A 22,067-nucleotide genomic window follows, 5' to 3' on the forward strand; every position below is an offset into this window, starting at 1 on the left:
CAGGTTTTCATGCCAATAATTTATTGAACGGAGGTCTGTACACAGGCAAACCTTACAGTGGAAACTAGGACAATCAGGAGCCCTCCCTACTCCCCTGGCCCTCCAGGGTGGGCAGAGCGGGGAGGAGACCTTAAGGGCAAATGACAAGAGGGGAGACACAGCTGGGGGAGGGGGGCAGGTTGGATGGTGCGAATCAACGTTTTCTTTAAGAAAAAAATTATAACAATCTATTTACATCTGGGGGCCAGGGAAGAGCAAAGGAGGTAGGGGCTGGTCTGGTTCTATTTACAAGGGACACAGAAGGGGAGGGGGTTGGAGGAGGTGGAGACCTGGGGGCAGGAGGGGGGCCCAAGGGGTAGGAGGTCCTCATGCCCCCAACCCCGTCCTTCCTTCCTTCTCTTCCCTCCCCACAGCCAGTTAAAATCCTCTTAAAAAGCCCACCGCAGGGGTGAAGCTGGTGAGGGCGAGACTGGAGGTGAGGACAGGGATTCGTTTATCTCTGCCCCCTAGTTTAGGGGCCCAGCCAGGGCAGGAGCATGGTGGGCTGTGGTCCCCCGTCCCAGGCCCCCTTGGGGCTCCCAGTTGGGAAGGTAGCTGGTGGGGCCCTCAGGAAGAGTTAGTGAGGGTAGCTGTGGCATCGGGCGGCTGCCGGTCTGAGCCCAGCCGAGGCTCACCTAAAGCTGAAGGAGGAAAAGGTAGACAGTCAGGCTTTGCCTTTCAGACCCTCGAAGAGTAAGAATTCCATGTGAAATGCTACACTAAAAGGTAAAAGCTGTCGCTTTAGGTCCAGGGTTGCAAACTTAAATGTCAAAGGGCCAAAGGGCCTGCTTGGTAATTGAATGAATGACATCCCAGAGCCAGGACCCATAAGAGGAGGGGGGGGGGACTGGAGCTCAGCTTCAGCTGACTGCTGTCATGGGGAAAGGCAGGCCTATTGTTGCCAGATCTGATTTTCTTCCCCCAAGAGAAACAGGAAATCTAGATTTTTAGAGGAAATGGTTCCAATTTTTAAATGTACACAATTCCAACTCTTTTTGTGTGGGCCAGACACGTTTCTTCGGTTTTTCCAGGTTGCATCTTAGACACAGATGTAGGCAATACCACCTGATAAAAGTGGTCACTCGCATACTGTAAGATGTATGTATACGTACATAAGACCTTCACATGTATGTAAAACTAATATAGACCATCCAAATGTAAGTAACTAAAAAATACCTACAGGAGACTCAGCCTGGGAACAGCCCCACAAACCCTCAGCAGATGGCTCCAACTTACCTTGTGAGGACGGGGTGAGGGTGGCAGAGCCCGCCGGGGACCTCAAGTGAGGAGGGATGAGAATGGCATTGAGAGATGGTTGGATGGAGAGTTCTAGAGACAGGAATGGACACGTCCAGTCAGGGTAGCCTCAGGACAAGGCATCTGGAGACTCAGGGTTAGGAAGGGGCACCAGATGGGGACCCAGTTACTGGCAAGGCCAATTATTTGAACCTTTTTTAGCCACGCACCTCTTTACATAAGCCCAGCACAAGGCAGATCAGAGGAGAGTGCTGTCGTAGCAGCTTCAATTCTCCCTGAGCCCAGGCCTTCCCTACACCCCACCCTCAGCTCCCCACTCCCATCTGCACCACCAAGCCCTTCTCTACAGTCTCTGGATCCCATGCTGTGCCCTCACCACCAGGACTGAAATTGAAGAGTGGGGGAAGCGGGCGGTTGTTGGGGAGCTGGGTTCCGGGACATCTCAGTTCATCAAAGAAGCTGTGGGCGCAGGCTTCCAGCGGGGAGAGCCTCGAGGACGGTGTGTACTCCAGCAGGCTAGAGCAGAGCGCAATGGCCTCGGGTGGCGTTCGAGATTTGAACACCTGGGGGAGGAGGTACGAGGGGTCACAAGGGTAACAGATGGCAATGTCAGAACCCCGTACCTCACTCTGCCAAGGTGCCCACTACAGATATGACTGCCTGCTTCCCACAAACCCACTTTCAAAATGAGGAAACTGAGGCACAACCACTGAGGAGAGATCAGTTTGTATCCAGAGAACAGCGAGGCTGGGTTCCGTGACTTTATCATATCGACCCTGCTATAAGCCTGTTGCCTCACCACAAAAGCATGAATTCTGAATTTACTTGTGGGTCCTCAAAAACTTTAAAACCTGATGAAAGTTATTAACCCGTTCCCTAAAAAACCGTTCAAATCCTTCAAAGCCATGATTCTTTGCTAGGCCCCTTAGACCAGCAGGCCTCTCAGGGCCACCCACCCCCAGCCATGCTACCTGAGCCCTTAGCCCTGCCCTACCTTTGTCCAGGGGTGGGCTTTAATCTGAGGGAACTTGAACTCTGTGTAGTTGGGGTTCATCTCTCGGATCTGTTCCCGGGTTGGTGTTCCCAGCACCTGCAGGGACAGAGCAGGGTCTGAGACAAGGCCCCTACTCCTCGACCCCGCCCCCTGCCCACCCTGGCCACACCCTCACCTTGATGATCTCCACCAGTTGGTCTACCCCGCTGTCCCCAGGAAAGATGGGCTGGCCCAGGAGGAGCTCAGCCAGTACACAGCCTGCTGACCACACATCTGAAGGGGAATGGGGAGGGTCAGGCCTAGGTGAGCACAGCCACCACACCCATCCCCTCTTGGCTTTTGTTCCTCATGGCCAGCCTAAGAGGTGTCAGGAACCTCATCTAGGCTCAGGGGAAGCACCCTGCCCGAGGTCACATACAGCTCAGGAACCTGGGGGCCTAAACTTCGAACCTCCTATGCCCAACCTCACTGTACTCTCCTGTCTCCTGGCTCGGGGACCGGACATGCCCTCCTCTGGCTCTAGCCTCAGCAGACAGACTAAACCTGGCCCAAACCTGCCAACAGGCCTAGAACAGGTACCTACGGTCTCTGGATCACAGAAAGGTGAAGCTGTAAGTCCCAGGCTACCTTTCTCACCTCCTGGCCTCTGTCCTGCCCATAGGATGGATGAGCTTAGCCCGGCTTCCTTGCACTGCTGATGAATGTTCTCTCCCAAACCCTTTCACACTCACCCCCCTCATCCCTAGGAGGTGGCACTGTCATCCTCACCCGAAGGGAATAAAACGACCTGTGAGCAGGTCATGAGGGAAGCTGGTGGCAAAGCCTTCCCCTCTCAATTTCCCCCAAGGTCACCGCCAGCCCCTCCTTGCTGGCTGAGAAGAGAGGGCTGACTGGGAGGACCCTGAGCCAGTGTGGACTCTGAAGTCAGGTCAGCTTTCAATTCCCAGCCCTGCCAAGACCCAGCTGTGTGACTATGGGCAGGTGGCCTCACCGCTCTAAGCTTTAGATTGCTTATCTGTAAAACGACATACCAGCATCAGCCTCCCAAGTTTGTGAGGACTGAGTAAAACAACAGATGTTAAGCTCTCATCTCCGAGCCTGGCATACAACGCACAGAAAGCACACCAACCCAGCCATGACTGTCAGCCCACACCCCCACCCGCCCACGACTCTGACCGATGGACGAGGTATAATCAGTGGCTCCAAAGATGAGCTCTGGGGCCCGGTAGTAGCGAGAACAGATGTAGGAGACGTTGGGCTCCCCCCGGACCAATTGCTTTGCACTGTGGGAAGAGAAGGGCAAGGGTAAATACAGACAAGGGATGGGGTTCCCCCTCACCCCTTCAGCCACCCAGCATGCCCTAAGTCAGGACTACCTACCTGCCAAAGTCGCAGAGCTTTAGAACAGCAGTGTCAGGGTCCACCAGCAGGTTCTGGGGCTTGATGTCGCGGTGACACACGCCCTGGGAGTGGATGTAGGCCAAGCTCCGGAAGAGCTGGTACATGTACACCTGGGGCAGACAGGGGACAGCTGAACTCCAGCCCACCTCTCCCCACAGCACACGCCACTGCTCCACCTTCCCGGCCTGCTCTCCCTGACTAAAACCCTCCTGCCACCCCACAGCCTCAGGGAACCCTTGATTTAAACCCTTGCTTCTCAAACTTTAGGGGACACCAGAGTCACTTGGAGGGCTTGTTAGAATAGGCACTGCTGGGCCCCACCCCCGGAGTTTCTGACTCAGCAGATTGAGGGTGGGGCCTGAGAGTGCATTTGCAACGACTTCCGGGTAAGTAGATGCTGATGCTGGTCCCCGACCCACATTTTGAGAACTATTGCTTTAATCACACATGTCAGCAGAAGCTTAATGAATAAGGAGGGCCTTGTTAAAAAGCAGGCTGGGGAGCCAGGCACTCAGTTTCCCTCACCAAAACCCACTGAATAGAGGAAGGGCTCAGTCAAAACCACCTGCAACCCAGCCCCTCTCCAGCTGGATTTTCCTGCCACTCTCCTTCCCACTGACCAGAAGGAATCTGCCAAGAGAGCAGGGACCTTTGTGTTTTGAATAGTGCTGGATCTATCAGACCCTACAACAAGGACTGGCATGCAATAATTGCTCTGTGTGTTTCTCCACCACACACTGGGCTGCTTCTGGACCCCTCCTCCTCTGTTCATATCCCCCTCAGCCAAATGCCGTTTCCTTGCCACGCACCCGGTCTCCTCTGGAAGCCCTCCTTGGTCCTTCTCAACTTCAAACCAGGCAGGGCTGAATACATCCTGTTTCCACAATTTCCAGGGCTCACCTCCAGTATGGAGATTGCTAAACATTTTATAGTCCCCTGTGATGGTGCCTTTCTACCCCACCAAACTGAGTGCACACTAAGGGCACAGCCTGAATCTGGGTCAACTCAAGCCCTGGCATTGCTGAGCACTGGACCTGACACAGGCAGCCCCTGGGCATGTTCACCAACCCAGAGAACAACCTGCCCAGGAGGTGAGATCCAACAGCTGGGCCCACATCAGCTTGCCCAAGTGTGGGGTGCTTAGAGCCACCAGGAAAAGCAGCTGGCCCCCAGGCAAACCTCCAGCAAACTGGACCCACCCACACAGCTCATCATCCCTAGGCTTCACTCATACACTCATTCATTCATTCATCCACTCAAACACTACCAGGCGTACCAGGGGATGAGACCTCACAAGCCATGGATGAAGATGCACTCCTGCCTCTGTGGGCCCGAAACCTTTCTCCAACCCTACCTTCCTTCCCACACCCCTCTGCCAAGCCCCAGAAGGCCTGGACTGTGACCTCAGTGTCTCCCTGTCTACATTTTTGGCCCCCAAGCAGGTACTGTGCAACCTCCTTGGACTCATGGTCAACCCACCTCCCTGATTCAGCCAAGCCTTGGGTTGGGCCACTCTGGTCCGTGCTAGGCAAGCTTCGCCTCTGAGGGGAATGGGGGTAAGGGCAAGGACTACAAAGCCTGTAGAGACCAACATAAACTTGGAGGACAAGGGAACCTGTAGAAGGCAGGATGGTCCAGAGCCCCTGGCTTTGTGGGCCTGAGCCTCAGAACCTGCCTGCCTGCCCACCTTGACATAGATGATAGGGATGGTCAACTTGGCCTTGGTGAAATGGCGGGCCACCCGGTACACCGTCTCGGGCACGTATTCCAGCACCAGATTTAGGTAAAGCTCATCTTTCTGCAGAGAGTGAAGAAGTATGAGGCACCGGGAGAACAGAGAGAGGGAGGAGGAGGGGAAGGTTTGTGGGGAGTAGTGGGGGAAGGACTGGCTGTCATGGGAAAGAAAGGCAGAATAATAGGTGGGGTCAAGTGGAGGGCACGCCCCCCAGGTCTCACCTTCTCCCCACCGGAGTAGAAGAAGTATCTCAGCCTCACGATATTGCAATGATCCAGCTTACGCATAATCTGCAGCTCTCGGTTCTTGAGGGCAAAGGGAGAGAGCCTCAGAGTACAATCAACTCTCTCTGCTTCCCTTCCCTAGCAGCACTTCACCACAGCCCCACTCCCCAACTCTGGCCACTAGATCTAGACAGCTGCTTCCTCTGTCCCAGTCCTAAGGCCCCTTTGGGGCATCCCCTAACTCCTCATCCCCAGCTCATTCCCCTCACACACAAGGTGGAGGCCTGTGGGCCAAACCTGGACCAGAGGTGTTTTCTTTGGCCACTTTTTTAAAAACTTTTAATTTATTGCTCACATTTAAAAGTCGAAAGACTTCCACACATAAACCCAGATTTCCAGCTTCTCTTGAAAAATCAGAAGATCTAGCCATACAGGGCCAACCTCTACCACGGCATAAAGCAACAGTTAACAAGTAGTAACCGTTCAGTTCACTCGGGTCCCCACCACTCCCTACTGCCTCCCTTGGAGGCATCTGGGTCTTTGAATCCTCATTTGGATCCCAAGTTCCAGACTTCAGACTTAAAATCCTCACCTCTCCAAAGGGGATCCACGTCTCAGCTTCCTCCCAAAAAGGCCATCTCTGCATTCTCCCCCTTTCTCTAGTCCCCTCTGTGGGTCTCAGAACTCCCTGCCTCCAAATATCTCTCATTCAGGGAATCAACTCTTAGCAAATTCTGATCGACACCCTGCCCAAGAAATCCTAGGCCTTGACCATGTTCCCCTCCTAACCTACATCCAGACTAGACCAGACTCCAAAATGCCAGTCCTTTGCACACCAGTTATTCCTCTACTTTCTTCTTCTCCATCTTCTTCTAGTGCCCTGGGCCTCCACTAGCCCATTGGGCACCTTCACATGAATGAGAGAAGGGCATCCGGCAGCAAAGTGCAGGGTTTGGTGAGCGCAACTCGCCAAGCACCTGGGGCAGAGTGGACCTCCATGGCCCTGCCAGTGTCCTTTCTCCTCTGGGAAAAAATGTAACTAGAAGTTAAGGTGCAGGGCCTGGCAATCAGACAGGCCAGACTCCAACCTTAACGTAGACGCTTCCTATGCAATTCGCTTATCTGAGTCTCAGTTTCTGCCTGCTTAGAACGGGAATAAGGACAGTACCAACCCTCAGAGAATATGTAAATTAGCTAAAAGCTTGCCTATGAACCATACGTTACACGTGTCACAGAGTAGAACAAAGCTCTGCAGGATCTTCTTGGCTGTGATCTTTAGGGAAGCAGATTGTTCGGTCTTTCTTTCTGAGGCACTGCTTAGATGGGTTCAACCACCAACCTTTCTGTTGGTAGCTGAGCGCAAACCGTTTGCACCACCCAGGAACCTCATAAAGCACTTACGCAGAATGAACGCTCAACAAATGTCAGCTCTGGTATCTCCAGGATTCAACATTTCCCGTCTTCCCTACACCTCGTTCCCTTCTTTACCCCTTTCTCCTCTGGGCCATGATTGGATCTCCTGTGGAACCCAGGCTCCATCTGTTTTGCTAGGGCTCTCGCACCAGGTTACGTCCAATGCCCAACTCTCCTCTTCCCATTCCCCCCTAAGTACCTTGAACCTCTTGTCCTGGAGAACCTTCTTGATGGCCACCAGCTCCCCGGTCTCGGCCAGCCGTGCCTGGTACACGACCCCAAAAGAGCCATTGCCAATCACCTTGATGTCTGTGTAAGCCACCTCCTGGGAGCGCTCTGGGCCCTGGCCTAGGGTGGCTACCACTGTGGTCACTTTCCCGCTGTCACCTGGGGGACAATGGGGACAGATGATCCACTGACATTTCCCCTCTGGCCACCACCCCATCCCAGGGCTGTGGGGAGGGGGCCTCTTTGTTCCTTCCCCCTCCTTGAGGCAAGGTGGATGCTGGAACCCTCCCAGTGAAACCCTAAATCCTGTCTCTTTCCATAGGGGAGCATGTTGACACCTAAATCTCTTCACTGTTCAAGAGCTGATAATACAACTTCCATTCTAGAAAGCAATAAATGGCTGGTCACTCTTGGTTGAATCCATCTACTCCGGGTTTATTGACTTTTAACGGAACGATAACCCTGAGGTACTCCTATTTTGAGAAAACGCCTGCGGGGCTAGTAATTTCTAAGTTTCTCAGGTAGAGCTGGTAACTGGTGACAAAAACGAACGACCTCTCCTCATAGAGTGGTGGTACCCTGACTCTCACTTTTGGAGGAGTTACCCCTTACCCAATTACTATGGGGTTAGAAAAGGCACTGACCTGACCTCCTCATCTGGGTAGTCCAGGGCCCCAGACTCCTACCTGACAGACAAGCACCAAATTGTGAGAATGATGAACTTAATCCCTATCATCAGGGGGCTCTCCCAGCCTCAGTTCTTTAAAGAAAAACTATGACTCCCAATCCCCATTCTCTGAAGAGCAGCAAACTTTGGAACCATTCTTAGAAAATAGTGACCCCTTTTCTTTTGAAAACTAAGGACCCAGTAACAGCGATTCTCTTTTGGAGAGAGATGACCCTACATCACTTTTTCAGAGCCAGTCGCACCATACTCCAGAAAAATTACTAAGAGAATTACGACTTCAAATCCACATTCTAGGGAGGACTCTTCCCCCCCCCCATTCCATTTTTGTGAAAAAACACCCACCGATCCATGTTCTTTAAATAACAGTGGATTTGAAAGGCATGGTGACTCTCAATTCCTGTTCTGTGGGGGGCTGGTGACACCTGTCCTTATTGCTAAGATGCAATAATCAATAATTTCCACCATTGGGGGTTTAGTACTACATATTTTGGGCCGGTGATGACGCCCGGCCAGGTGTTTTAAAAGGGAAGATGACCTGGTTATCAGGTTTAGAAAACCCTTGCCCTGTTCTTTGGGACACAATAACCCCAAATCCCCGTTTGTAAATGATACTGAATCCAGATCCCCAGTCTTTGAGAGACAACAAATTCGGATCTCCCTTTTTGGAGGATGGCGATCTTATTCTTGTTTTCTTAGAACACAATAATCTTAGGCCCCCATTTGCAAGGGACAGTGACCCCAAAACCTGTTCTTTAAGGGATACGAATATCCAAACTTGTTTTTAAAACTCAAAAACGCGAGACATTGGTAATGGAAGAGCACGGACTGTAGCCCGCTTCTCTAAAAGTTAATAATTCTGACTGTAAACTCTAAATAATGGTGACCCCAAAATTCATTTCTCTGAAAAGTAAAAAGCTCAAACGCCAGTTTTGGGAGGCACAATGACCTCAGGCTCTTATCTGGGTATATGAAAGAACCTGATCGACATTTGAGGGACCCCGGGAATCCCAATCTCCACCTCCCACGGGAGCAGCCAGTACTCACGGCCCAGCTTCACTCCGGGCGGCGGGAAGCTGGTGCCCGCGCCTGGGCCGCCGCTGCCTCCTCCGCCGCTGCTGTTGGGGCCACCCCCGGAGCTCGAAGTCCCCACGCCCGCACCCATGGCCCCGACCGACGCCTTCCCGCCGCCACTGCCGCCTGGACCGGAGGCCGAGCCCCCGGGGCCGCCACCGCCGCCTCCGCCTCCGCCGCCCGGTTCCGCGAACGAGCTGGTCCGCGCCCGGCCCGAGCCCCCAGGGCCGCCCCCCGAAGGCGCGCCACCGCTCATGGCGCCGAGCGCAGACCCAGGCCAAGGGGCTCGGGCTCCCCGGGCTGCCCCCGCCGCCGCTGCTGCTGCCGCCGCCTCCTCAGTGCTCCGGCCTCCTTCAGGCCGCGCCGCTCGGGCTCCGGCCCAGCGCCCGCCGCGGAGCACGTCGGGAGATGCAGTCCGCTTGCTTTGCGCGTCGGTGTCACCGCCGTCGGCCCGTAGAGAAAGCCGCGTGGTACGCCGGGAAATGGAGTTCGCAAAGGCCACAGGGAAGATGGCGCGGGACGACGGGTCGCACTGCACGCTGGGAAATAAATTCCTGGGCAATCCATCGGTGAACTGCAGACGGCGGAACGCGAAGCACTTTGGAACATAGTCAGGGCCCCACACTTATTACACTGCGGCAACGGCGAGCCCCGAGAGGTGCTTCAGAAAAGTAGTCGCAGGCACTCCGTCAATGAGCAGTGTCTGGTGCATGCCGGGAATTGGAGTCCGGTAACCAGTGAATACCGGCACCAGGTGCACACTGGGAAATTGAGTCGGTCCGTAGACTTGAAGATATCGAACCGTGGGGCAAACTGGGAAATGGAGTCGTGGCCGCGCCCACACCGCATTGCGGATGTAAAGGAGTTCCCAAAGCAAGCCGGGAAATGGAGTCCTGTGAGGTTCCTCAGCCCCAGGGGGTACTGCAGTTCCGGAGATAGGCTAGGAAATGGAGTTGGAACCTCGTCCCCCCTCCCTTGTACGCTCCGCCGCACTTCCTGTTGGGAAATGTAGTCGACACCAAGGCGTCAGCGCAGTTGCTACACGAGGAGTGGTGGCTTCTGGGGATTGAAGTTCAAGGTAGCCTCCCCATTGGCGGGGGGAGGGGTGAGGAGAAGCGGAAGGTTGTCACTTTGAGCCTGAAGCACGCTGGAGAATAGTCCAGGATCCAGGCCGGATTCTGACCCCCCTCTGTGAAACGAGACCGCAGGGGCTTGCCGGGAAATGGAGTCCAATGACTACCACTGAGCCAGATGGCACTCCCCTTGAGATACTGAAATGTGTTTCAACGCCTCCTTTTTTGTCCCCCAGGACCCAAGAAAGTGCCGAAGTCGATCGGGGGATGTTGAAAAATTGAGTCCGAGCACTCAAGTTCCAGGTGTCCTTACATTAGGCAGAAAAAGAAAAACGTCCCTCCTCTAAAAGATTTGGGAAACAGTCTTTCAGAACACAGTTTTCGGATACGGTCTATCTTTTTCTAACATGTGTCGCACTACGAGGCTGAGCCAAGCGTTAAAAGAAATGAAAATAGAATTTGTCTTGAACCCCCACTCAGCTCTTTGCGTCCGCCCGCATCCTAAATTACAGGATCCTGGAGGGCTCACAGGAGCTCGAGTGGCACAGTGATTAAGCCTTCGGCTTCTACCCAAAGGTCAGTGGTTGGGAATCCACCAGCTGCTCTGCGGTAGAAAGATGGGGCAGTCTGCTTCCGAAGAGATGTAAAAAAAAAAAAAAAACAGCCTTGGAAACCCTGGGGGCAGTTCTGATCTGTCCTACAGGGTCGCTATGAGTCAGAATTGAATGCACGGCATTGCGTTTTGTTTGAGGTTCGGAGCGCTCAAAACTGCGAAGCCGGCTGCAAGCTGTAGCCTAGGGTTGGTGTTCGTTGAGTCGCCTCATCAATTAAACGAGAAGGAGCGTAACCCCAAAGGGCGCTGGGAAACGGAGTTCGTCTGTGCGTGCATGCGTGCATGCGTGCGTCTCACCCCCAACACTTGAAACTAGAGCGAAAGCGCTCTTGGCTCCTCCTGCCTCGTGGAATGATGGGAAATGGAGTCTTTGGACTCTAATCCAAGCCTCAGGTAGCAGAACTAACTCTTCTGCTCTTTTCTGAGGCCTAAAGAAAATCCCGTCCACTCAGTGTGTTTCTAACTGCAATTCCCAGCAGACACAGCGCCCTGGGGCGAGATTGGCTTTAGCGCTAAAACCTTTTCGGACTACATCATCCAGAAGGCAAAACGCGGGCACGCTCCGTTTCTTTCTCACGGCATGAGGCTGTATCACGCATAGCTTGAAGCAGGTGTTTCTGGGAGTTGTAGTTTCTCGCTAAGCGGCGCCTGCTGCCCTCTGACGGCAGCTTGGAGCAGGAAAGTAAAAATCTGAGCCAAGCGCCAGGGCCTGGAGACCACACTGGACAGGACGGAGGTCGACAAGGCCGGCAGAGCGGGGCAGGGTAGCGGCGGTTACTTAACGGCCAGAACATACGCAGTGGGCTCCGCGTAGGCAACCGCTGCTGAGGTTATTGGGGCCCATGGGAGTCTGAGGGCGACGATCTGAGGGCATCTGAAAGGATGTTTGTAGGGGCTGAAAACATTCATAGACAGGTGCTAGGGATGGGTTGCGTCTATGAGGGGCCTAACGGTGTCAGGAGGGTTTGAGGGTTTGAAGAGGAGAAGGGATCTTTGATGGGCTGTAGGCACCTGAGAGCAATTATTGGGGACAAGCAGAGAAGTCTGAGGGGACGTAAAAGGCTTTTGGGAGATGGAGAATCTTCTGGTGTCTAAGGGATCTCTGAGGGACCTGAAGGGTTGAGGGATGGTTGAGAAGCATCAGGAAGGGGCTATAGGGATCTGTCGGGGTGCTGGGGGCTATTAGATGTGAAGAGGGTCTCTGATGAGGTAAGTGAATATGTAAAGAATCTATAAAGTACTTTATACTTGTAGCCAAAGACTTCAGAGGAGATGGAGAGAACCAAGGGTATCTTGCAGGACACTTAGTATTTCAGGCCTGTGAATAGATTTAGATGTGTCATTCAAGATTGGGGGAGCCACTGGAGTTGTCAAGCCCAGATGCTACCTGACATCCCCTTATCCAGAATCTGGGACAAGAAGGCTGATAGGACTGTGGTCTGATCCTGGAGAGCAGTTCTGGAGCTGAGAACGTTTTAATCCATTTTAGAATTGGTTAGCAGTGTTTGAAAAGCACTCTTCATGAGCTAAGGGTCCTACCCCCCTTCCTCCAGTGACACCCCCCTTTCTCCATCACCCACCACCAATAATTTCTCAACTGCATCTGTGTTGCTAGGAGACATGCCTCAGCCCAACTTCCAGAAATAACCCAGCACAGCCGCTCCCAGGGGCCCCCACCCCAGGGAGTGACTTACATCACCCAGGAGAGGGAGCAGTTGCCCGCAGCCCGCCATAGGAGTCTGGATTTCCTGCCAATACCCCATCCCTGGATCCTCTTCACTGCCATTATCTGAGACCACCCACTCTGGGCTTGCATGAGATGAGGTTTAAGGGAGAGTGGGTAGACAGTTGCCAATGTTCCATCCCCCTCAGGCTTGCACCGGGTGGTACTGCAGTGAAGCCAATCCAACAAGCCCTAAGCCCTAAATGCCATGGCCTTGGGGAAACCCCTTCTCTTCTCTTCCTCAAGGACCTCACTTGCACTGAAGAGGTTGAGCTTGTCTCTAAGGAAACTTTAAACCTGGATTTCTCACGGATTATTTGATCCCTCATCCTACAAAGCTCTCCAGTCTTGGTTTCTAACTTTATCCTGTGATCCCAAGTCCCTGATCTTGATCCAACCATCTTGGCTTTAAGGAGGAAAACTCAAAGGAGTTGTTGAAAGAACACTGGCTTTGGAGGCTGATCTCATTTAAAGTCCTGGCTCTGCTTCCTACCGCCTCTTGGCCTTGGGCAAGTCATTTAACTGAGCTGGTTGCCCCTACCTTGCTGGGTCTTGAAGGAGATAAACCACTGCAGCTTCTAGCTAGGTGCTGGGCACGAAGTAGGTCAATGAATGGTTAACTGTGGTTATCAAACCAGTCCCTCCTCAACTTGCTGGCTGGGGGCGTTTCCCCACGGTGTGACCTAAAGATCACTAAGGTACGTAGTAAGGTCTAACATTTCAAGATGTTTCAGGACTTGTCTCCCAGGGATTTCCTGATTTGCTTAGAAGTGACCTAAGGCGAGATATGGGGGCAGTGCAAAAGCACTCCCTGGCCCTCACTAGGGACCTCAGGGTATGGGAACTTGGAGCCAGGGCATTTCAGGTGACCAGAACAGTGAGAGCAACTCGGTGGTGGCGATAAGTCCCAAGCACTTTTCCAGGAATAAAGAAGCAGTCAGATACAGGGCCAGAGTCTGCTGAGACCTGAATCATTTCTGAGGTCAGGAGGTCACTTCCCAGGCCCGGATTTGACCCATTTAGACCAGGCCACAGACCCACTGCAGGTGCAGGGAAGTCCAGGGCCCTGTCTTTTGAAAATCAAGCCAAAGCTGTGGCCCTGTGGTGCCTACACCCAGCACCCAGGACAGATCACTGCATGAAAAAGGTCCGAAGTTTTATTGTTTTGAATACATTCTCCAGCAGCCCCTCCCTACCTCCCACCCCCCCATCCCCAATACAGAATAAGGCTTGACCACAGCCCCCCACCCCACCCCAGGGGCCCCAGCTGGGAGGCAGAGGGGGTTTCCAGTTTGGTTTCAGGGCACCCCCCTTTTCCACCCCCTGCACCCACCTGCCCATGGGCCAGTCCTAGGAGCAGCTGGGGGTGTAGGGATCGGACTGGTGCTGGGGTGGAGAATGGGAGAGAGATAGCAGGCACTTGTAGAGATTTGTGGCCCATGGGTGGTACCCCTCACCCTCCTCCACCCCCCTCCACCCCCCCCCCACGGAATTTTTGGTTCATCATAAAAATTGTCCCTCCCTCCCCTGCTGCGACCTTGTGGGGTATGAGAAACCCAGGCACTCATGGCCCCTGGAAGGGCAGGGAAGGCAGGGTTGGGACTGGGACCACCTGGGGGCAGAAGAGAGGCATGAGAGGCAGAGGACAGAAGGGAGACGGCTTTACTTCCTAGGCAATTGTAATAAAAAAGTTCCTGGGTGTTGAGGCCAAAGCCTCGTTCAAATAAAAATTCCCCAGAATGGAGGCAGCCCCCTTACCTCCCCAACTTCTCCCCCCGCTCCCTCCCACCACTTTGTCCAGAGCTTAGAAACCCACAGAGACAGGAGATAGCCCTGGGCACCCACCCTCCCCAACCATTAAAAAAAAAAAAAAAGTTTTATACAAAATGTGAGGAGGGGACAGGGAGGAGGTGGGAAAAGACTAGAGCTGCCCTCACCTCCAGGGCATTTGGGGAGGGGGTGGGAGGGGTTAAGGCAGCAAAAGAAGCATGAAGGGGACACAGTCCCCAGCCCACAGCCCTCAGGAATCACGGTGCTCCAGAGAGAGCTGGGCAGTGGCGTGCTGGAGGTCAGAGCTCACCCGTCTTGGGGTAAGGGGCCCCCCAGCCTCCCCGGGCCCCTCCCCACGCACCTTCTTGTCCTCTCCCTCATCCTCCAGGCCACCAGCAGTGCCCCCACCCCCCTCCAGGCGACAGTCTTCACTCCAGCGCCGTTTAAAGCGCAGCTTGAGGGGCATGCACTGGGCTGCCCCAGGTGCCTCGCCAGGCTCAGGCTTGGGGGGTGCAGGCGGGACACGGGGCGTCTTGAACACCTCCCCATCTTCTTCATCCTCATCGCTGATGTCAGTCACCTCCACCTCCTCTGACTCGCCTTCCGAGATAGGCTCCACCTTGATCTGTGGTGGCGGTGGTGGTGGGGCCAATGCCCCCGCCCCCTCACCCAAACGGCCAGAGCCGCCACTGCCACTGCTCTTGTCAGCGCCTGCTGGAGCCTTCTCCCCAGCCGCCCGCTGCCGACGTCCTAGTGGGGGCGGCTGAAGCTTAAACTTGAATGGGGAGGAAGAGGAAGAAGAGGAGGACGAGGACGAGGAGGGGACCGGCGGGGTCTCAGGTGCCAAGGGTGGCAGCGGGCACTTGTCAGGGCGCTGGGGCTGGGGTACCACCAACCCAGGGTAGTGCAGGAAGGCGCGGGGGCTGAGGTGGTAGTTGTAGACACTTTGGGTGTGGGCCTGCAGGTACCGTTTCATGTCCTCGGGGCTGAAGGAAAAGTGGGAGCCTCCCCCTGAGCCACTGGGGCCCCCGCCGCCACCAGGGTACATAGGGCTCAGGGTGGGTGAGGGTGTGTAGGCCAGGTGGGTGGGCGTCATGGGCAGTGCCGGTGAGAGCTGAGGGGGCAGCAGGGAGCCAGGACCGGCCAGGGGCGACACAGGGAAGGGACTGAGGGGCTCAGGACCACCCCGAGGCCGGGGGTAGACACGGAAGACACCGGGGTCATGGGGTAGGCGGGCCAGTGGGGGGCCACGGAAGGCACCCAGCTCTGGAGGGCCGGGTGGTCGAGCCCGGGGGTCCTCTCCCAGTGGCTCCTCCAGCTCTGATGTGCCATCGCTACAGTCACTGACCGAGCCACGGCCCAGGCGGCGGGCTACCACAGCCGAGAAAAGGGAAGACGAGGATGAAGAACAGGCAGGTGGTGAACGGGGGTCCTCAGTGGGGGACAGCACCTCAGAAGGCGTTGAGGGAGGGAAGCGGAAGTGACTGCCACCTGACGGCACTGGCGGGGCACTCTGGGGTACCGCACCCCCTGGCAGGAGAGGGGAGACTGTGTCAAGGTCCTTGGCCTAGCCTGGGCAGACAGACAGACCCTCTCCTCCCTCCAAGCTCATGCCCACCAGCCCCTGTACTCACCAGTCAAGCCCACATCGATGAAAGGGTAATTAACCAGCACCAGTTTGTTGAAGTTGAACTTGTAGGTGAACCGTTTTCCCTTGGTCTTGTGCAGAATGCGTTTGTTGTAATAATAGCTGTGGGTGCAGAAACACACAATTGGCACGGACAGTTGCAGGCCAAGACTCCGTGCCTTGGCATGCACTTAGATGCTACCCACAAAAGGTGCCTGTGACACATAGGCCACGTGAGAAAAATCAAGTTCCAGAGTGTGGAGACCTTCTCTCAAGTCTGGGCCAGGCAAGAGACTGCACCCATGGATTCCACCCTCAGGACACCCCTGTATTCCAAATGGGCTAAGAAAAGCTTAGGGCTTGCACCAGGTCCCACCGTTAGAATTTGGCAGTACCAGAAATCAAACCCAAAGCCTGTTCCCATGAGTCAGAGGCGCCCCCCCCCCAACATCCTAACAGGTAGGGACTGTCCACCCCCGTCCAGGGACCTCTGGCCCTCCTCACCGCAGGGCCCGGCTCAGCTTATCGTAATTCATCTGTGGTTTGCACTTGCGGACGCCCCAGAGCCGAGCCACCTCGTCGGGGTCCTTGATGACGAATTCCCCGTAGTCCCCCTGCCAGGCGATGACCCCCTGGTACTCCTCTTTCCTCAACAGCTCGAGGATAAAGTGCCACAGCTGGATCTGCCTCGAGCCAGGTGACGACTCCGGCTTGTAGGCCCAATCCGGGAAGGCAAACCCTGGGGACGGAGGCAGGGGAGTGGCCCCAGGTCAGGATGCCAAGTCCAGGCTCTGGGTCCCACCCCAGTGTCTACCTCCCACCCCGCCCTGGATGTGGGGAAATCCATCTCCCTGTGACCAAGTCAGGACCTGGGTTAGAAAGACAGTCTGTGTCTGTGTGTGAGGGGGGCTAGACAGGAGCTGGGGGGAGGGGAAGCTGGAGCCTGCTCCGGCGACACCGGGAGAAACAGGAAACCGTCGGCGGCGGGTCCCGGGGCCAGTGCCAGGGGGCCAGGCACCAAGCCAGGCTGGAGGGCAGGGCTGCCAGTGGGGGGAGGGGCAGGAAGGGGGTGGCCGACAGACACACGTGGCCAGGCGGGTTGGGGTGCGGCCCCCCCCAGAACCCATCCCACTCCCATTCAGGGCCAGTTGCCCCCTCCCAGATCCTCTGGTCCCCTCCTAGGAACTTAACTGTCCCCCCGAAAAACCTGACAGGAGCCTGCCCCTACTCCCACCCCAGGACCAGAAAGGAATTTTTTTTTTTTTTTCTTAAAAGGACCAGGAGGGGTGGGGTGGCTGGTTGACGATGAGGTCAGCGCTTGCACACACAGAGGCTTCTGTCTTCCCTGGAGAGTGAAACCCAGACTGTCTGAGAGCAGCACCCCCCCAAGCCCTGGACCCTCCGTGCTGCACTGCTCTCCCCAGACCCAGGCATCCGGGCCCAGCCTGCCTGCAGCCACCCCCCTTGCCTGCAAAGGCCTTGACATTGAACAGGCACCCGTTGGAGTCTTCTTCCCCCTTCTGCCTGCTCATCCTCAGCTTCTCTCCTGCCCACCTGCCTGCCTGCCCACCCCCAGCATTAACCTTGGCTAGAGGTTGGTGGTGGGCTGGCTGGTCCCTGGAGAGGGTGGGCAGCCTGGGGTGGGGGGGCTGCGGTTGTTGTCATTTCCCAAACCCCGGGGTAATCAGGGGCCATCAATAATTCAGCACTAGGCAGCCGGTAATGGAGGAGTGGGAGGAGGGAAGGGAAGGAAGGGAGAGAGGAGGAGGGAAGCAGGGCAGGGGCCCTGGTGCCACTACAGAGAGAAGACCAAGGTGGACAGATAAAGATGAGCTGGTGTCCCAAGTCCCAGTCAGGCTGCACAGGTCAGACACCCACCCTTGGCCTCCGTTCCAGCAGGTACCAGCCAGGCCTCCAGGCAACAGTAAGCTTCCTGCAAAGACTCCACCCCAGTCTGGAATCTAACAGGGGACCGACCCTTCCCTTTGGGAACACATGGGAACAGCGGTTCCTGTTCCCACAGGGACTACCCCCTCCAACTCCATACCTTACTCTAACCACCTCAGGGATGCACGCCCTGACCCTGGCCCTGGGTAGACTAGTTCCTGTCCAGAAGTCACAGCCCCAAACCAGCCCCTCAGGACTCCAGGGATATGACCTGCAGCTGGTCACAGACCCAGGTTTCTGTAACAGCAGCCCCTGTTCCATTCAGAAGTAACAATCCCTGACAACAACTTCCAGGGACCCCAGCATCCCCCCGTCTTGGGAATCCAGGTGTTCACCCCAAAACCTCACCCTGTTAAGGAACCTAGGCCCCAGGGCCTCCCTTGGCCCAGAGACCTTTTGGGAACACAGATGATGAAGCCACCAGCTCCATGTGCCTTCCAGCCCCCTCCCAAAAGCTCCTGGTCCCCCTCAGAGCCCCAAGCTACATGCTACTCCCACCTAAGCCCAAAATGGGCTTCTAGACCCAAGAGAGGGATTGAAGCCCCTGAGACATCAGTCTGGGGGTGAGGGGGTGTACTGACTTCACCCTCCCCCCAAAATTAAAGCCACCCTTCCTATCCCACCAGCCCCAGCCTCCGTGTCCCGGTAACCAGGCAACGTGTGTGCAGCGACAGTCCTGGGAGCGGGGGAGCAGGAGGCTAAAAATAAACTTTGCAGAAGAGAGAGAGTGAGAGAGACTACATGCAACACAAAGGGAACTCGGAAAGGAGGTGGGGGGGCTCTGGAAAGGCCTCAAGCCGCATTCTGGGAGCTGTCCCAGGCCCCCTTGTGAACCCTCCTCCCCAAACAACCCCACAAGGCTGGGACCCTGGCACCCACTCCTGGCAGGGACCCTCCCCGCTCCCAGACCCACCCCAACACCAGCTTTGCTCATCGGACACACCATACACGAGGGCCTGTTCCCGGCTTTGGTATAGAGAATGAAGGGGGGGGTGACGTCAGGGTGTCTCAATGGGGCTCTGTTCCTCAGGCTTTGGAGCCAGGAGCCAGGCACGGGCAAGGGGAGCATGTGTGAGTGTGTTGTGTACGGGTCCACGTGCTAACGCAGGAAAACACCAGGCCTGCACCAAGAAAGCTTCGAGGCGCAAGACCTCTGGGGCGTGAGGGTACAGTGAGGCAGGAGGAGAGCAGCCTACACAGAGAAGGTGCAGGAAAATTGGAAGACAAGGTGGGGAGGTGGCAGCAGACAGACAGGAAGGGCCTGGATGGCTGGGGTCCCAAACGGCACACCTGGGTTCCTCAGAAACAGGGTAGGGATTCTCCCAGACTATGGAAATCTGGGGGGCAGAACTTCCGGGCACCCTCAACTTGACGTGACTGCCTAAACTTTTTTAAAGGACCATGGGGGTCGGAAGGGAGGCGTAGTGGTAGAGGAAGAACACGCCAGCCTCCTGGGGGGCCCCACCACCTCCCCCACTACAGGCAGCCCTCGATGGCGCCAGAGCCGGGAAGAAAACAGGAAGTGGGAAACAGCCGCGGCAGAAAAGAGAGGGGCCGGGATGGAAGCTCGGATGCAGGGGCGCACAGCAGCCGTCCAGGAGGCAGACAGACCGACAGACCCATCGGGAGATCACTCCAGGACCCCGCCCTCTCCCCCCGCCTGGGAGCCCACAGACGGCTCGGCCCCAAGACAGGGTTGGGGGAGTGGCCCAGCCGGTCCCACCAGGCGAAGGCCCGTAGCGGGGAGGGAAAAACGAGGCGGGGTTGTCTGGGCGCCTCGGCCCCTTCCTCGGGCGAGAGGAGGCTCCTGCTGCCTCCAGGGCCCAGCGGCCCGGGAGCTTGTGGGAGCCGGGGAATAAGTGGGACACACGTGACTGACCCTACAGCACTCTGCACCCCTGCTCCACCCCCCAGGCCCCCTCGTCCGTGCCAATCCCCAGGCGCCGGAGCCGGGCCTGGAGCCCTTTAAGAGCCGCCCCCACCCGCGAGCAGGGGGGTAGGTGGGCCGGTCGGGGCACACACCCGCACACAGGAGCCCTAGTCGCGGCCGCCGCCGGGGGAAGGAAACAAGTTTGAACAGCGGCGCCCGGCCCCTTCCCCTCCCCCGTCCCCGCCCCAGGCCGGATTCCGACGGGGTAGACGGGCAGGGGGCGGCTGGGACCCCTCCCCCCCGCGCGCTCCGGCACAAAGTCCAGCCCGCGGGAGCGTAGTGGCGGCGGGGGAGGGGAGGGGGGAAGTCCGAGTGGGAGGGGGGTTAATCCCACTGCCCCCCGCCCGTCGACCGAGGGGGGGAGGGGAACCTTGGCCCCTTAAGGAGGAGCAAGTTGGCGGGGAAGAGGGGGGCGGAGAGAAAAGACGGGCCGCCGAAAGAGAAGCGCTGGATACGGGAGGGGGGCGAGGGAGGGAGCCTCCGCGTCCCACACCACCTTCCCCACCCTCCTCAACCCCGGGCCCCCGGCGGTGCGGGAGGAGGATACCCAGGTCTCTCCCGGAACCACCTTAAAGCCGCGCGTTCTAAGGTCGGAAACAAAAAGTTCCTTTTTCGAACGTTCGGGCTGCGCTTTGGAACTTTGCGACTCCGCGCGGGCGGGGGAGCGCGGAGCCGGCGGAGACGGGCGGGGGAGGGGCAGCGCAACCCGGACCCTGAGTCCCACGCTCCCCACTCACGCCCTCTTCCTAGAGGAATCCCGTATCCCCACCAACCTGGTGCGGGGCACGCGCCGCCGTGAAGGTCACGGGCCGGACCGCGCAGCGACGGACTGGGGATAGCAGGCCCCGTGAACAGCCCCCCCCCCGACACAGCACACGTCCCGGCCCCCAGAGTGCAACGTGACAGAGTGGCGAGGAGGAGGAACCCCGCCACCCCCGTGATCCCGGGAGTGAGAGAGAGCCCAGCTTGCGGTGCCCGGGAAGTGAGAGAGGACCAGAATCCGCAGCACCCACACCACTCAGCCAGGAATTGGGGGTCCCAGGCAACACCCCATGCTCGCGCCGCGGAAAGCAACAGGTTTCGCGTGTTGGGGGTCCCCCAGAACCGGGGACCACTTGGGCTCCCCTAGATCCCTTCAGCCCCCCCAAAGTTTCTCCGCCCGGTCTCCCGGGGCAACAAGTCTCCCCCACACGTGCTGCCTCCGCCCCCACCTGTGTCCGCCGGGGTCTTCATGCTGGGGGACCCGGGGCAAGGCGCCCCGACTCCGGGCCGCAGCTCCCGGCGCCCGCGCTGCCCCGTCCCGTCCCGCGCCCGTCGGGCCGCCCTCGCCGCCTCACCCGGCCTCGCCTCTCAGAGCCTCTCCCCTCCCCGCCACCGCCTCCCGGGTTAATATCGCACTCCGGGGCCGGGACGCCCACGCCCCCCGGCCGGCGACGTCACCGCCGCGTCGCCATGGCGACACTGTGCCCGCCCCCTCCCCGCGCACACTCGCACACACACTAGCCGGCACGCAGCCACTGAGGACAGGCCGGCTGTGGGCTTAAAGGGGCCGCGCGGCGGGGGAGGGAGGAAGGAGGGGACGGGGGTGGGATGGGGTCCCGGGGGTCATGACCTTTCTCCGAGGTTTCAAGTCTGCAGATAACTTAAGTCCTCGGAACTCGCGACCTGCTGCCCCTCCTCCTCTCCTGCCTACGCGGGATCCAGAGTTTCTTTTGGGGGCTCGTAAGAGGTGGGGGTACCTTCTAAGTGGGGTCAGAAACTTTGTGGGGAGGGGGCATGGACCTTTTGGGATGAGGCAGAATCTTCTCTCCAGGGGGTGGGGCAGGACCTTGGAGGGTGATCAAGATCTCTGTGTTTCCCAGCTTGGCCTCACCCTGGCCCCCAACCCTGAGCCTGAGTGGGGGCAGCTGTTTAGGGGTGGGGTGGAATGGGTGGGAAGCATTTCTCAGCATCGGAAATGGGGAGGCGGCTGTGCCCGCGCTCCTCTGGGGATGGGGTCTTGGCCTTCCTGATAGCCCCAGTCCCAGCTGGGGAGGAAGTGACCAGAAAGAATGCATTCGAGAGCCCCCCCATCCCCAGGCTGCAGCTGTCCTGGGGAGACGGCTGGCGCCGGAGGTACCTCCACCTCCACCACTGGGGCAGGGGGTTCCGGAGGTGGGGCCAGGATGCGAGGGGGCGACCAAAGGCTGAACAAGTGTGCTCCCACGGGGCACTGGGGGGTCGCCAGGACAGAGGAAGGCAGGGCTTAAGGATGAAGGCTAGAGCGTAGGGAAGTGTTAAGTCTGCACTCCCTCGGCCAGGAGGGATGGATGGAGCCTGAGGCTCCTGGAAACA

At 57.2% G+C, this 22,067-nt stretch overlaps 2 protein-coding genes across 3 annotated transcripts; both read right to left on the bottom strand.

Moving 5' to 3' along the window:
- GSK3A (glycogen synthase kinase 3 alpha) lies at window positions 1-9,321 on the bottom strand. Of its 2 annotated transcripts, XM_064293729.1 has the most exons (12): window positions 9,024-9,321; window positions 7,936-7,977; window positions 7,263-7,450; window positions 5,648-5,731; window positions 5,379-5,489; window positions 3,671-3,801; window positions 3,467-3,573; window positions 2,466-2,563; window positions 2,291-2,386; window positions 1,673-1,859; window positions 1,276-1,368; window positions 1-680 (listed from the first exon to the last, which is right to left on the bottom strand). In XM_064293729.1, the coding sequence occupies exons 1-12, from the start codon at window positions 9,304-9,306 to the stop codon at window positions 607-609; spliced, it is 1,494 nt and encodes a 497-aa protein (XP_064149799.1). In that variant the 5' UTR covers window positions 9,307-9,321; the 3' UTR covers window positions 1-606. The 2 variants fall into 2 exon arrangements, with proteins under 2 accessions (XP_064149799.1, XP_064149800.1); XM_064293730.1 differs by lacking the exon at window positions 7,936-7,977.
- A 4,623-nt stretch (window positions 9,322-13,944) lies between these two features.
- Window positions 13,945-21,069, bottom strand: ERF (ETS2 repressor factor). The gene is made up of 4 exons (XM_064293728.1): window positions 20,945-21,069; window positions 16,361-16,595; window positions 15,864-15,979; window positions 13,945-15,759 (listed from the first exon to the last, which is right to left on the bottom strand). The coding sequence occupies exons 1-4, from the start codon at window positions 20,964-20,966 to the stop codon at window positions 14,480-14,482; spliced, it is 1,653 nt and encodes a 550-aa protein (XP_064149798.1). The 5' UTR covers window positions 20,967-21,069; the 3' UTR covers window positions 13,945-14,479.
- Between the last annotated feature and the right edge of the window lie 998 nt (window positions 21,070-22,067).

The sequence above is a fragment of the Loxodonta africana genome, chromosome 11 (assembly GCF_030014295.1).
Source record: "Loxodonta africana isolate mLoxAfr1 chromosome 11, mLoxAfr1.hap2, whole genome shotgun sequence".
NCBI classification, from domain to species: domain Eukaryota; kingdom Metazoa; phylum Chordata; class Mammalia; order Proboscidea; family Elephantidae; genus Loxodonta; species Loxodonta africana.

Bases quoted from the DNA above. Each gene is read 5' to 3' on its own strand.
- ERF (XM_064293728.1), bottom strand. From the start codon at position 20,966: ATGAAGACCCCGGCGGACACAG. The intron at 16,596-20,944 runs GTGGGGGCGGAG...CTCCGTCCCCAG, and splicing joins GAAGACCCCGGCGGACACAG to GGTTTGCCTTCCCGGATTGG. The intron at 15,760-15,863 runs GTGAGTACAGGG...CTCTCCTGCCAG, and splicing joins CATCGATGTGGGCTTGACTG to GGGGTGCGGTACCCCAGAGT.
- GSK3A (XM_064293729.1), bottom strand. From the start codon at position 9,306: ATGAGCGGTGGCGCGCCTTCGGGGGGCGGCCCTGGGGGCTCGGGCCGG. The intron at 7,451-7,935 runs GTCAGTGCCTTT...ATTGTCCCCCAG, and splicing joins TACCCAGATGAGGAGGTCAG to GTGACAGCGGGAAAGTGACC. The intron at 5,490-5,647 runs GTGAGACCTGGG...CACTCTCTGCAG, and splicing joins TCTACTCCGGTGGGGAGAAG to AAAGATGAGCTTTACCTAAA.